The following is a 15,055-nucleotide window of genomic DNA, read 5'->3' as shown; positions in this document are numbered from 1 at the left end:
GCGCAACGTGCACTGGGGAGCTGGGCACCCCGGAGAACTGCGGGGGAGCTGCCCAAGTGCTCCTGAGGGGACAACGCTGCCCACGGGAGGTAGTCAGGCTCCGCTACAATCACCGCTATCCTCAGGGACGTCTGGGTTTTCAGTGCGCTACGAAGCGCGCACTACTTGTGTCCTTCGGCAAACTCAAGTGGGATGTCTGGATCCCACAACTGACACCAAAAGGACCCTACAGGCCCGTGCGCAAACTCCCGCGACGTGTCGTGCTGACGCCCAGGAGCAGCTCTGACAGCTTCCGGGGCAGGCCCGACCCGGCGCAGGGGTGGGGAGCACGATGGGAGGACGCTGCTGCGCGTCGCAATTCCCCTGCAGGGAAGTAGGCCTCTTCACTGCGGGCTCTTTCCCTTCAAGCCTCTATTTCTTACTACAAAAGCAACATCTACCCAGAGTACAACTGGACGCAGCGGGCCAGGCACATCTCCGTCAGGAGAACAGACGGTCACGGGTTCTGACATTTACCCAAACCAAACAGGTAGACTCAAAGCTGCACAAAGCACACAGGACAAAGCTGGAGGGAGGGCTTTGCCCCTTTCTCACTTACGAGCATTTCAATGGCCATGCTAAACAGGAGAATCACCTGGCCTCAGCAAGGAAACAAGTCAAACGAGTGACGACACAGGACTCTGCCTCAGTGACCCAGGAGCAACCCCAGGTGCAGGTCGGCAGGAAGGAGTCAGCAGAGCCAGGAGAAGCCAGTGTGGAGCGAGGGCTCACCCTCCGCACGCTATCTCGACAAACCCACAGCCAAAGTCTGCGGTCCTCGGCTTCTGAGCACTCCCTCATGGCTTCTGCAGGCACCAGCCAAGGTGACGGGCTCCAGGGACAAGCAGCCCACTGGCCCCTGGGGAGACTGAATTGGAAAGCGAACGACATGCCAGACCCGTCACAGGACACACAGTCTGGAGATGAGGGCGGGAATGGCTTCCGGGAAAACAGGAAGCTCACCTTTCCCAGGACGACGTCCAACGGAGCACGGCCACCCCACTTACCTGGGCCTCCGAGGCCGCCGCAGGCGGGCGGGAGCTGCCGGCCAATGCCGGGGCCGGGCCAGGTCCTACGTGGGCTGAAAACCACAGAAGGGATGGAGGATTAGGCTCACCTGCGAAGACTTTGCTGAAGCCACACAAAACCTGGTGAGCCTTCCTTCCCCGTATCCCACTCGTCCCCGCATCAGACCTAGTGGGAGACAGGTCTCGTGACCCTGAGGGAGACACCACAGGCCACGGGTTCAGGGGTCTCTTCCATAGCCGATCAACGGCCGTGGAAGGTCAGGGCTCCACACGCTGCAGACAATGGCAGGGGTGGGCTTCTCCTTCGGGGAGCCCGGAACGTGCTCCCTGTTGAAGCCCCGTGTGCAGAACTGACACGCCTGCCTTCTGTCACAGGCCTCTTACTCCGTAGCACTCTACAAGAGACACCTCCTCCCCAGGGCAGGATGGGGGAGGGGAAGACGCGGTCCATCAATTGCGTCCGCTAAGGGACCAGGGGAGCACGGCCGACAGCCCAGTCAGGGTGGCCCATGCCCTGGGAGGGACCCGGAGAGCGATCTGCCCTTCTCCTGCAGTGACGCAAGGAACAAACAGAGGAATGGACGCTTTCATCTTACCAAGTGGAGCATCCGGTACTGGTGAGCGAGGCTGCACAGGGCCCAAGGGGGGCCCAGGTGCTGGTGGCAACACGGGCCGGTCCCTGCAAACGCCGGGACGCTGCAAGGTAACCTGCAGGGCAGAAGGGAGAGCCGTGTCAGGCGACAGAAACGGAGCGACCACCGACAAAAGCCGAAACCCAACGCATCAGCTGTCGGCACCGGGCACCCTCCCCACACCCCGCCGGGTGCCCACCCAGCAGCACAGTGCCCCACGCTCCACCCAGCCCTCTGGGGCCTGCAGCCGGCAGCCCGGGCCGCGCAGCAGGACACGGGGGGACAACAATGGCGCCACACGACGTCGCCGGTGTCTCCAAGTGGACGAAGCCAAGGGTCCTGCCTGCGAGGATGCACACAGAGCTTCCAGCACTCTGACAAAAGCAGCGCCTTCACAACAGGCAGCCCCTTTGGGCAGGACAGCCCTCCTCGCCACCACCCCAGCTCCACGGGAGCTGGCCCGGCACGGACCAGGAACACGCAGAAGGGACGGACGTGAAAAGCTCGTCCTCCACACGTGCAATCAGAGCCGCACCTGGGTCACCGCTCTGCCTCCAGGACCCTGCCTGGCCCTCTCCTTCCCCCCAAACCAAGTAATCTCCTCCGACCTGCAGGGGCTTCCCCTGGGCGCAACGTGCACTGGGGAGCTGGGCACCCCGGAGTCCTGCGGGGGAGCTGCCCAAGTGCTCCTGAGGGGACAATGCTGCCCACGGGAGGTAGTCAGGCTCCGCTACAATCACCGCTATCCTCAGGGACGTCTGGGTTTTCAGTGCGCTACGAAGCGCGCACTACTTGTGTCCTTCGGCAAACTCAAGTGGGATGTCTGGATCCCACAACTGACACCAAAAGGACCCTACAGGCCCGTGCGCAAACTCCCGCGACGTGTCGTGCTGACGCCCAGGAGCAGCTCTGACAGCTTCCGGGGCAGGCCCGACCCGGCGCAGGGGTGGGGAGCACGATGGGAGGACGCTGCTGCGCGTCGCAATTCCCCTGCAGGGAAGTAGCCCTCTTCACTGCGGGCTCTTTCCCTTCAAGCCTCTATTTCTTACTACAAAAGCAACATCTACCCAGAGTACAACTGGACGCAGCGGGCCAGGCACATCTCCGTCCCGAGAACAGACGGTCACGGGTTCTGACATTTACCCCACACCAAACAGGTAGACTCAAAGCTGCACAAAGCACACAGGACAAAGCTGGAGGGAGGGCTTTGCCCCTTTCTCACTTACGAGCATTTCAATGGCCATGCTAAACAGGAGAATCACCTGGCCTCAGCAAGGAAACAAGTCAAACGAGTGACGACACAGGACTCTGCCTCAGTGACCCAGGAGCAACCCCAGGTGCAGGTCGGCAGGAAGGAGTCAGCAGAGCCAGGAGAAGCCAGTGTGGAGCGAGGGCTCACCCTCCGCACGCTATCTCGACAAACCCACAGCCAAAGTCTGCGGTCCTCGGCTTCTGAGCACTCCCTCATGGCTTCTGCAGGCACCAGCCAAGGTGACGGGCTCCAGGGACAAGCAGCCCACTGGCCCCTGGGGAGACTGAATTTGAAAGTGTACGACATGCCAGAGCCTTCACAAGACAGTCTGGAGATGATGGCATGAATGGCTTCCGGGAAACCAGGAAGCTCACCTTTCCCAGGATGATGTCCAACGGAGCATGACCACCCCACTTACCTGGGCCTCTTGGGCCACCGCATGCGGGTAGGAGCTGCTTGCCAATGCCAGGGCCATGCCAGGTCTTGCATTGGCTGAAAACCACAGAAGGGATTGGGGATTAGGCTCGCCTGTGAAGACTTTTCTGAAGCGACACTAAACCTTTGAGCCTTCTTTCCCCGTATCCCACTCGTCCCCACATCACAAATATAGGAATGCAGGTCTCCTGACTCTTCAGGAAGAGGCCATATTTCTCTACTTTTGTGTTTTGTGACTTATCATCAGCTGTGCAAGTTCAGGGCTTAAATTAGTTGCAGAATTCATTATCGGTGCTTCATCCCTCAGAGAGCCCATATCATGGTGTATGTTGAAGGTATGTAGTAGTGATGATTTTGCCTTCTGTCAGACCTTCTTTTCTCTGCAAGATACTCCTCCTTTCTAGGTCATGATTGGGAAATGACATGGGCTATGAAATAAATGTGTATCCTAATTACCTAAAAGAACGTTACAATTTACTCAATCTGATTTTCCCAGGCATTGGAAATTCTTGGCTTGGCATCTTCCATTCTTCTGCAGAGACTCAACAAGAAAACAGACATACGCTTTCATCTTACCAATGACTGGAGATATAGGTTGTGGATAAGGTCCTAGAAGGCACGTGGGTCTTCTAGGTGCCAGTGTCCTGTATCTAATGAATGGTTCTGGTGGACATCCCCAGGGGTAGAAATCTTCCCATGGTGCTGGAATAGTTCTGGGGCCTCTTCTAGGCCCATAGTCCTGCAGAACAAGAGATGCAGTTTTTAAATATATCAGTATTATTGGAAAAGAGAGAAACACCAACTGGAACAGGAATAGTCCCCAACACCTTCAAATGCACCAGGGTTCTAAAGAACAGCATCAATGCCAGAAATCTCTACTCTCCTGTGTCGCCGTGCGAGCTTATGGAAGTTTTAGGCCCAGCAGTAAGCCACTGCCAGTGTCTGGAAATGTAGGGAGGAAAGGGGCTAGTCCTGGGGCATCACAGAGACAAGCATGCTTCTACCCCCAGTGCCACTCTCCACTCAGCCCTTCACCAGCACAAAAGCCCTTTGTTTGTATATTATAAGCAGAGAGAATGAGAGAGGATGGTGGTTTTAGGTATTACCTTTAAGTCTTTAATTCATTTCAAGTCAACCCCCTTGAGGAGCATGTGACAGGGATTTAAGCCTTTTACATGGGAGCATCCTATTTTCCCAGCACCATTTATTTCAGACACTGCCTTTTCTCCATTTAGTACTGTTGGCTCCCTTGTCAAATGTCAATTGACTGTATTTGCGTGGGTGTATTTCTGGGCTCTTGAGCGTGTTACATTGGTGTTGAGTCTGTTTTCATGCCAGTTCTGATAAATATAGTTTTATGATACAGCTTGAAATCCAGAGTCGTCGTGCTCCCACTGTGTTTTTCTTTCTCAGGGAGACTGCTTTGGCTCTCCAGTAGAGAATTTATGTAACTATTTAGAGTGTTTTTCCTACTTTTATAAAAACATGAAAGTTTCCACCAAAGATGACCAGCTGTGTGTTGAGGCCTTGGGGAAGATCCAGCAAAGAGTTTGCTTTTGAAAAGTAAATGACACAGCAGACCCATCACGGAACACACAATCCAGATGCAAGGCAGGAGAGGGCGATTGGAAAGACAGCAGATATCTCCAGAGATCAAATCCCAACACAAAGTGATCACTGCGACACAACTGGAAACAAATCACTTACTTGTGTCTCCTCGGCCTCCTGAGCACGGAAGTCGCTGCCGTTCCTCACAGGGGCACCACCAGGCCCTGAGGCTGTAAAGGGAGAGCAGCGCTGAGGGCGGGTCCTCTCTGACAGAGGCCGTGGGGGGAAGCACGAGCCGTCCATGCCCTTCCCCAGGAGCTGTCACTCCTGCCCGCGCCCCAGGCTCCGCACAGAGGCCGCAGGTCCCCCTCATGTCTCAGGTGACCCCGAGGACGAGGAGAGGCTGGACCCCTGACCCGTGATGAGGACACCACAGAGCCCTGGTTCAGGTGTTTTCATAGCTAATCACCCTGGATGGGAGCTCAGGGCTCAGATCCCTGGAAATCAACACTAACACAGGTGGTTCACAATGCAGTTCAGGGGAAACCAGTCTCTGCATATTACCTATTAAAGTGAGAAGTGTCTTTCATAGGAACAGCATAACAACCCCTGACCATGAGCTGCACCTCTCCCTCCTCAGCCCGCTGGTAAGCTGTTACAATCCTCGTCCGATAGGACATGTCTTTTACAAGTGACTGCGTGTTATGTAAACATTTATGAAACAAGTAGCCTTAGAAAGACTAATATTGTAATAATCAGCAGAAGAACGGTGAATTACACAGAGAACCTGTTGGAAGACTTTAGAGTTACACGTGTGACTCTAGAAGAGGGAGACTACGTAGTCATGTCACTTCCTAGCGGGCTACTCTAGGTCACCGTGCAACATTTCTTATAGGAACGAAGGGACCTGCATAATTAGTAAAGAAATGCCTGCTGTCTTAAAGCAGATCTTGAATAGAATATTTATCCACCAAGGCAAATGAAGAAAAATTTTTTCTCATCAGGACATACTGCCTTCATTCCAAAACTCTGTGCATGTTATTTTTCTCAACTACAAGGAGAAAGCAGCCTTCAACACTGTGTCCAGGCTGGAAGAGAGTGCTGACACTCATGTCTTCTAGCGCACAGAAAGCAGCCATGCCAGCCAACCAAGGGCCTGGAGGGTGGCCCACAGTCCCTGGAGGGGCATGAGCTCCACTGCTCACAGGAGACAGCCCTGCTGGCTGGCAGCACGTGAAGAAAACATCTTGTCACCCAGCTGAGAACCTGCCCCCTGTGGTGAGTGTGTGGTGTGGTGTCCAGGAAACCCAGCCCACTTGGAGGCTTTTGCAGCAGAAATGAAGCTGCTGCAGTTCACAGTGTGCTCCTTACGCCTCAGGGAAGGATGCAGCCTGTACGGTCCTCCTGGGGTGGGCTCCTGCCTCATGTACTTCTCTGCCTGCCTCTGTATGCAGATTGCATCCAATCTTAAAGACACAGAAAGAATGGCTTCAATGAGAATTACATCATCAATTCCTCTTCTAGACACAAAACAGCCAACCCTTAAAAATCTCAGAACACCCTTAAAAATGTGTGAAAATTCTGTACCTCTGTTTCAGGTGGGCGGCCTCCCTTCTAAGCTCAGTGTTTTCCCTCTCCAGCTCCCGAGCCCTGATCTGTGGGGGAAAACACATCGATGTTCAGCCGTGGCAGACTGTGCACAAAGGGAAGGAAGGAAACAAATTCTTACCCAGTTGTCTTGGGACTTCTTCTTGGCACGAGTGATCTGAAAAAGTCAACACATCAAGAAACACCCCATGGCAAGGGGTTCTCAGGCCCACAGTAACCATCTGCTTCAGGTGCTGAGGACTCCGTGTGTCAGGAGGAAGGCAGGTTACCTGGAGTCTCAAGGCGATGTCTGCTCCCTGCATCTGCCTGTGACATTCTTCAAGCCTTCTCCTACGAGTTACAAATTGTTTCATCAGAGAAAACACAATGCTGGGCATGCTGTTAAATAACTTGCTCCAGTCCATGTTATCTGCACTGCACACTCACATACATTATCTAACCATACAAGACACACTGCACACTCACACACTCACACACTCACACACAGTATCTCATCACGTTATCTGCAATGCACACTCCACACATCATCTCACCACACAAGACACACTGCACACTCACACACAGTATCTCACGTTATCTGCACTGCACACTCACACACAGTATCACCACACAAGACACACTGCACACGGCTGTAGAAGCACATCAGGTTCAAAGCTATCACTGCAGTCACTCCTTAGTCACTATTATTTTACGTCTGCCAGGTTCTGCGCTGACACAATTTCCTTTCCCGTTCTCAACACTTCCCTCACTTATCCTGTGTTGAGCATCTTTCATCATAAACCTTGAATCTTCTTTTCCTTACATCCTTATCCTATTTCTCAGGCTTACAAGTGGGTCTCTCCAGTGACATGGTCATATTTATTGGTCCAACTGATGCTACACCAAACTGCTTACCTCAGGTTGAGAACAATTTATAGCACCTTCAGAAACATCTCTGTGAACTGTCTTTCCACTCACTCAGTCTGCCCAGCATTGAGACCAGGAAATTCTTAGTAACTTAATACTTTTTAAAGTTAAACCTTTAATTTAACATGTGTAAAACTTAACATTTTTTCTTCTGTGTGAAGTATCTATACAAATCTCTTCTAAACATGTGTTTTGGTCTGTGTGTGATATTGTGCCTGAACATTTTAGAAAAGTTTTTAAAAACCCAACAGTGGTGTGAGCACCGCAGGTGCACAGGAGCTGAACTCACTTGTATTGTCGTGTCTCGTCTTCAGCCAGTTTTGCCTTCTCCTCTGCTGCCAATAGCTGCTGCTTCTCCACCAGCTCACATCCTTTCATGTCCACCTTCCTGAGAGGGGAAAGAAACTCTGCAAAATTCTGCCAGTTTCCCTCCCAGAAATTGGAGGGGAACAATTCAATGTTCCTTTTGCCCTTCCCCATAAGTGCTCAGACTGACAGATACAGAGGAAAGAATTAAAGGCCCCCACTAATACATATGAAAAAGCTACACTCAGGCCTCTGGCAAGTGTTTGGTATCTGGCCTTCCCTTCAGCGTCCCCACACCTATTCTAATCTGTGCATAAAGTAAACACACAGGAAAAGCCCACATGAGGTGCACTCTGTGCCCCTCCTTGGCTCAGGCTCCTGTGAGGGGGACAGCGTGAGTTCACGTTTCAATGTGGGACTCAGGGTCTGACCAAGTCTTCACTACCAAACACATTAGGGTGAAGCAAGCGTTCATGACTTGTTTGATTTCTCCCACAGAGAGCCCTGATTTCAGTCAAAGCTTGGGGCAAACCTGGTTTTTCAGGGAATATGAGAAAATGTTTGGTTTTGAATGTGGGCTAGTGGGTGTGATGTCCATGACCTCTCCCTGAGAATGACAGGAACTCTGTACAAATTATGAAATCCATGCTCAAATGTACCAAATTGCTAACAAGCCAGGAAGGAACATGAGGCCAAGATGGGAAAAGGAAGCTGAGGACTGGGTCCACCTTCCCCGAGGGTCACCTGTTAACTGCAGGGGAAGCCACTGAGATGCAGAGCAGCCCGGCAGCTGGTGCCCCCCCCAACATGTGCATCACAGTCAGATGGCTGGAGCTCGCAGCCTGTCAGCGCAGGCAATCCCTAGTGACACCTGCAGGCCTTAGCTGGGTTCCATGAGAGCTACATGCCAGGAATAAAGCTGGACAGCAGACACACTGGCCTCAGGAGGGCTGGCTGCACTGACTGATCTCAGCTGCTAACTGGGTTAACAGGATGTAGCACTGCTGGTACCCTGATCACCTGCCAGCTGTCACGCCCACCTTCTCTGCAGCAAATTAACCTCACACCAGGCCTCAAATTTTCTCTATTTTCTACCCCATATCTAGAGTTCAGTAAAAATGATAGACACATGGCAGGTCATGACAGCATGATGCAGTTGAAACCTAAGGACAATGAAAATGGATCTGGGGGATCTAGATAATGAAGTGACTAAATCTGGCCCAAGAACCCGCTAAGATCTCAAACTAAATACAACAAGAACTCTGGTAACCAGTCAGAATGAACAGAAGCAGCAGGTTACAGAAATCAAGGCAGAAAAGGAAACACAAATCTGTGCTGGCTGAATGTGGTAAAGGAAATATGGTGGTTAAGTATTCTGAAATATAATATCTACGTGATTTCACACATTCATTCACACATTTGTCATAATTAACATGGGAACATCTTACTCTTCAATGTGCCCGTCTGTCTGTCCAGAAATATCGTTAGGGAAACATATTCTCTGCTCCAGCCTCTGGAAATTGGCTTCCTCTCCTGTCACAGATCCCGATGTGGCATGGTGGTCTTGCATTTTCTTTTCAAGTTCTGTGAACATGAGACAGTTTGTCTATGTATGTGCACTCAACAGCTTGGCTGTGCTGGGCAGTGGAGAAAGGAGAGAATCCTGAATGCAGGAACCCATTTTTTACCTTCCCAGTGTAAACTCATGTCTACTATAGGTGTGTCTCACTTTATTGTCCTTCCCAATAATGCATTTTTTAAAACAAATTGAAGACCTGTAGCAACCCTGAGTCCAGCAATTTTATTGGTGACTATTTTTTCCGACAGCATTTACTCATTTCTTATCTCTGTGTCACATTTTGGTAATTCTTGAAATACTTCATTCTTTATCATTTTCATTAAAATAGGCATGACATTCTTTTAAGGCAAAGCCTAAGCCAGTGGAAGTCCTTAATTCTCAGCAATTCTGCAAGCCTGAGAGATGAAGAGGCTACAAAAGGAATCTCTGAAGCCAGCAGGGATTGGTCCATGAAGTTTAAGGCAAGATTCCATCTCCACTGCATACCTGTGCAAGGTCAAGCAGGAAGAGCTAAACCAGAAGCTGCTGCACGTTCTCTAGGAGATGAAGCTAAGACAGCTAATAATGAAGGTGGATACACTAAACAACAGATTTTCAATGCAGAGAACTGCAAGGGGAAGCCATCCAGCACTTTCATAGCTGGAGAGGAGAAGTCAGTGCCTGGCATCAAAGCTTCAATGGACAGGCTGATTTTCTTGTTAGGGGCTAATGCAGCTGATGGTTGTAAAGTTGAAGCCAATGCCCATTTAACATTCTGAAAATCCTCTGTCCCATGAGAATCATGGGAAATCTATCTGTGCTCTATAAATGGAATAAAGCCTGGATGACAGCACATCTGTTTACAACATGAATATTTTAGCCCACTGTTGAGAACTAATACTCAGAAAAAAAATTCTTTCAAAATATTCCTGCTCATGGACAATGCACAGGGTCACCCATGAGCTCTGATGGAGACATATGAGATGAGTGCTGTTTCCATGCTTAATATGACATCCATTCTGGAGCCCATGGATCAGGAGTAATTATGACTTTCAAGTCTTATTTAAAATACATTTTGGAAGGCTTTAGCTGCCACAGACAGTGATATGACTGATGGGTCTGGGTAAATAAATGGAAAACTTTCTGGAAAGGATTCAGCATTTTAGGTGCCATTAAGAACATTCATGATTCATGAGAAGAAGTCAAAATATCAACAACCAGGGTTTGGACGGAATTGATTCCAATCTTGATGTGTGACTTTGAGGGGCTCAAGACTTCAGTGCAGGAAGGAACTGCAGATGTGCTGAAAACAGCAGGAGAACTAGAGTTAGAAGTGGAGCCTGAAGACGTGACTGAATGGCTGCAGTCTCATGATAAATGTGCATGAATGAGGAGCTGTTTCTTATGCACGAGCAAAGAAGTTGTTTTCTTGAGATGGACTCTACTGGTGAAGATGCCATGAAGAAGGTTGAAATAACAAAGGACTTATAAGAGTGCACAAACTTAGCTGAGAAACTACCACAGGGTTTGAGAGGATTGATTCCAATTTGTAAAGAAGTCCTCCTGTGTGTAAAATGTATCAAATAGCACTTCCTGCTACAGAGGACTTGCTCCTGAAAGGGAGAGTTAATCCTGTGACAAACTTCATTGTGGTCTTACTTTAAGAAATTGCAAAAAGCCACACCAATCTTCAGCAACCACCACAATGATCGGTCAGCAGTCATTATCAATTCCAGACCATCCACCAAAATGACTGTAACTCAATAAAAAAAAAAGTTTAAAAAAAAGACCATCCACCAACAAAAAGATAACACCTCACTGGAGGCTCAGATGATGGCTAGTAGCTTTTAGTAATAAAGTATATTTTCATTAAGTTACGAACATTGGGGGTTTTAGACACAGTGTTGTTGCTCACTTAATAGACTACAGTATAGTGTACATTTGATTCTCTTTACTATGATATTAACTTGATTCTAGGGGTCTAGAACTGAAGCCATAACATCTCCCAGGAAGCCTGCATATGAGGTTTTCTTCCCAACAAGCAACATACCTTCCAGGCTGCAGTCCTCAGTTGTCTCGGCTCTCTGCATCGTATCCTCAGATCTGGTCTTCAAAACACGTGGCTGCAAGACATGTGAGAAAAGACGTTCAAGAAGTACTGCTCCACAGCAACGTGAACGTACTTAACGTGAGAGGATCGTACACTTGGAATCAGCTAAGATGGGCCATCTGCTTTATGTGTGTCACAGCACAATTAGACACTGACACAGTGATGCTCAGTTCTCTTGAGTTAAGTACCTCTGGGGTGGAGTAACATCTCTTAATCTCTTCTTGCTGCTGAGCTGAACATCCTCCTGCACATGCATTTCTTCAGATTTCACTGTGGCTTCACAGACAAGAGATTTATTAAGAGCAATTTCAACCTAAAACTCTCTCATTGATGACTAAATCCCAAGAAAAGTAACTTGAATAGACATCAACATTTAATCTTCTAAGGCATGAGATTGTTGTTCCTTGTGAAAGCTCATGTGTACAGTGGAAATCCTGCTGCAACTGGAGGAATTTACCTCAGATTCCTGAAGTGTTCATTGAAACAGCAAATTTCAAGGTCTCTGGAGACGTTCTTTTTTCCAGTATCTTCACACAGGACAGAATTAAAGCATGTATTATGATTTCAATGAAAACTCAGGGTGATATGCTTAAAAAGTGTAACTTTTTTCCCAAAAACAAAGTATTTTGTTAACTGCAAAACAAACCATAGAAAATAAATATATTAGCCCTGGTGCACTTCCAAAGACTTTGGTGAGCATTCTCTCCAGAAGATATTAAGGCAGCGAAATGATTCTGAACATTCAAGTTTTATAAAGAAAGCAAGTGTCATACGTTCCCTTACACATGCTTGAAAGCATCTGGGACTTTCCCTGAGTTTCAGTTTGGGGCTGAAGACAGTGTTCCGTTTGAGAGTTTACAGCAGACAGGGCCTCTCCTTCGAGTTCTAGCACCAGGCGTCCTAGCAGCTCGTTCTGACACCCTGCGTCTTGAATTTCCTTCCTCAGCGGGTCCTCTTCCACTGCCAGCCTGCCAAGCTCTTCCAGCAAGTCTTGGTTTGTTCTGATGGGCACTTGCTTCTCTTCAACCCTTTTGGAGTCCTGTCTCTTCTCAGCCAGTTCCCACAGCCGCCCCTAAGTTTCCTGTGATGGCAGCTGATCCAGGCTGGGCCCAGGACAGATGTCAAACCCATGAAGAAATGTGGAAAGAAGAGACCTCCAGGCACAGATATTTCCTCATCTCCACAGACTTCCTCCTCACTGGACAATGGAGGGCATGACTGGACGACAAGGGGAAGCAAGGGTGGGAAACTGCTCATGTCAAAGAGCTCACAAATGAGCATCCCTAGTGAAATGTAAACAAAGTTTACCCAAATTCATGTGGAAAATTCTCTGTTTAACATCAACAGGGCAAGGGGCTCTACAACTCAGCTAGTAACTTCCTTCACCTCTCAGGTATTTCCTGGCATTTTCCATGTATCTTGGAGGGCAGTGTGAGTGGTGAGAAAACTCTCTAGGTTGTGAAAATAAGACATATTTCCTAGTCTCCAAAATAGGAAAAGTCACAGAGGCTTTAGTCCATGAAATTCTGGGTCATTGTTCACAGGGAGCTTCTGCTCCTGGGCTCTCACACACTGCTGTGGCAAAAAAACAGGAGGAGTGGGAGCACGCATCTCGCCCAGCTGTGGTCAATGTGACAGCCAAGCTCTTACCAAGTGTGGGCTCTTGGCGTTCTGGTCCCTCGCTGCCTGCAGCTTAGCTCGAGCAATCTGAATGATGTCGTTCAAATACTCACTCTTCCTCTTAATGATTTTCAAGTTCTCCTTCAATGAAACATTGAATTAGTAACAATTACTTATTACTTTCAATTCTGTTTTCAGAATGTAATCTAGAAGAAGAGGCTTGTACCTTAAACTTCACTGCTTCCTCAGAGAGCATCTTCTTTTGCCTAATGGCCTCTAAGCATTTCTTTGCATTGTTGGTCTATGCAAATACGTAATGAAGGAAACAGAATTACAAATACTAATTACTCTGCTAGCCGAACCTATCTTGTGTGTGACCCCTTCCACTAATACAGCAAGTGGTGCTTTACATCTACGACATTTGCTTAGTTTAATTTTTTTTCTGAAATATAGTCAGTTACAATGTGTCAATTTTCTGGTGCACAGCATAATGTCTTTCAGTCACATATATATATATACCTATGCTTGTCTTCACATTCTTTTTCATTATACATTTCAAGATAACAAGTAGAGTTCCCTGTGCTCTACAGAAGAAATTTGTTTTGTTTTGTTTTCTTTTTATCTAGGACACTTGCTTTGCTTTGAATCTAGACCTCTTATAGAACATACGGAACAGGACAGTTAAGGATGAAAGAAAAGAGAGCCAAGAACTGAACTGCCAGAAGGGGGAAGGAACTGAAGGTGAAGTCACACACACACACAAAAAATCAAAAGGACAATGATACCTTCTGCTCCCAAGAGGATACATTTTCTTCAAGTTCTTTGTTTTCTTTCTCAAAATTCTTGATCTTCTCAGTCATCTGCTTTAAAGTAACTAAAAGGAGGTAAAGCATTTTGGCAGGAAAACCCAGTAAAATACAATTATCCCAATTTATTAGCAGCAGAGACATCTCTCTGCCTGGCACTATGAGTGTAATTAACTTTGTAACTTTACTACTGTGCCTAAAGGAAGCAAATCTTAGTGGCATTCTAAATGTGAGATTGCTGAGCTTCCTAGTTCAATTTTTTTCAAAGATGCAGAAACACAATAAAAAGTCTTCTCCTAAATTCTCTCCTGGCTATAAGTTAAGCACCATTCTTAGAAAATTCAATCATTCAAATACTTCTGACATCACCAGAGATGAAAAAGAAAAACCAAGCATCCTGTCCTCTTGACATTCTCTCCTCCTAAGTAAACATGACCCTGCTTAAAAGAAAGGAAAAAAAAAGAACCCTCATCCCACGCAGGTTCACTGCACAGCCAGGCCCTATCTGCAGCACCACAGAAGGCAAGTTCAACATGTCGCCTGACTGGGCCCGCACAGGCCCCCAGTGTTGTCCTGCTGCCTGTCAGATCGTATTTCATGAAAACCACGCTGGGGGCCCTGGAGGACAAGGTCACTGGAATTAAACACTTTGATACCATGTGGGCTTCCCCACCTAGTCACTGGAGGACCTGGTAACACACAGTCCCTAAATGACAAGTTTTCCATCGCCAGGATGAGAATGCTCCCATCACTGCTTCAGGAAAAAAGCACACATAAAGCAGCCGGTCACAGGTGACTCCACATGTGACGCTCTAGAACGCGGCCGTCAGAACCAGCCTCCTCTCTTGGGCATCTAATTCCCTCATCTGACTGCACAGTGCACACGTGTCTTCTCTCTGCTCAGCGGGGACGCTCTGATGCTAAGATTCCTCTTCTCAGCACCAGCACTTGTGCATCCACTGTCACCAACACCAGCCCTCGAGGGCCTACTGAGCATCAGGCAGCCACCCTGTCCACCACACACAGCCCCACTCAGTCAGCAGAGCCTGTGAAGCCTGCACAGAAAGCATCATCCTCAGGCTGGATCACACATTCCATTAAGTCCTCATTGCCAGGAGTGGCTCCCTTCACCCATGCTTCCCCTCTGCTGTGACACACACGCCTGGCCACTTCTGCATCCCTCCCTGAGCCTGGAGAGTCCTGACAG

The 15,055-nt window shown here is 48.6% G+C and overlaps 1 protein-coding gene across 1 annotated transcript; it reads right to left on the bottom strand.

Annotated features, from left to right (window-relative positions):
- Positions 1–4,298: 4,298 nt before the first annotated feature.
- On the bottom strand, positions 4,299–13,327 carry LOC140691656 (transport and Golgi organization protein 1 homolog). Its single transcript, XM_072955521.1, has 11 exons — positions 13,269–13,327; positions 13,073–13,183; positions 11,363–11,435; positions 9,203–9,338; positions 7,738–7,836; positions 6,812–6,872; positions 6,664–6,699; positions 6,522–6,589; positions 6,306–6,400; positions 5,094–5,164; positions 4,299–4,328 (listed from the first exon to the last, which is right to left on the bottom strand). Exons 1-11 carry the CDS (start codon positions 13,296–13,298, stop codon positions 4,299–4,301), a joined length of 810 nt encoding a protein of 269 aa, XP_072811622.1. The 5' UTR covers positions 13,299–13,327.
- Positions 13,328–15,055: the final 1,728 nt, after the last annotated feature.

The sequence above is a fragment of the Vicugna pacos genome, chromosome 36 (genome assembly GCF_048564905.1).
Source record: "Vicugna pacos chromosome 36, VicPac4, whole genome shotgun sequence".
NCBI lineage: Eukaryota > Metazoa > Chordata > Mammalia > Artiodactyla > Camelidae > Vicugna > Vicugna pacos.
The sequence above is the reverse complement of the archived record's forward strand: the minus strand, read 5'-3'. Positions and strand labels throughout refer to the sequence as shown.

Coding starts and splice junctions, on each gene's coding strand:
- LOC140691656 (XM_072955521.1), bottom strand. CDS start 13,298: ATGCTCTCTGAGGAAGCAGTGAAGTTTAAG. Junction 11,436..13,072: donor ACGCCAAGAGCCCACACTTG/GTAAGAGCTTGG, acceptor CATGTCTTGCAG/CCACGTGTTTTGAAGACCAG. Junction 4,329..5,093: donor AGGAGGCCGAGGAGACACAA/GTAAGTGATTTG, acceptor CTACATTTCCAG/ACACTGGCAGTGGCTTACTG.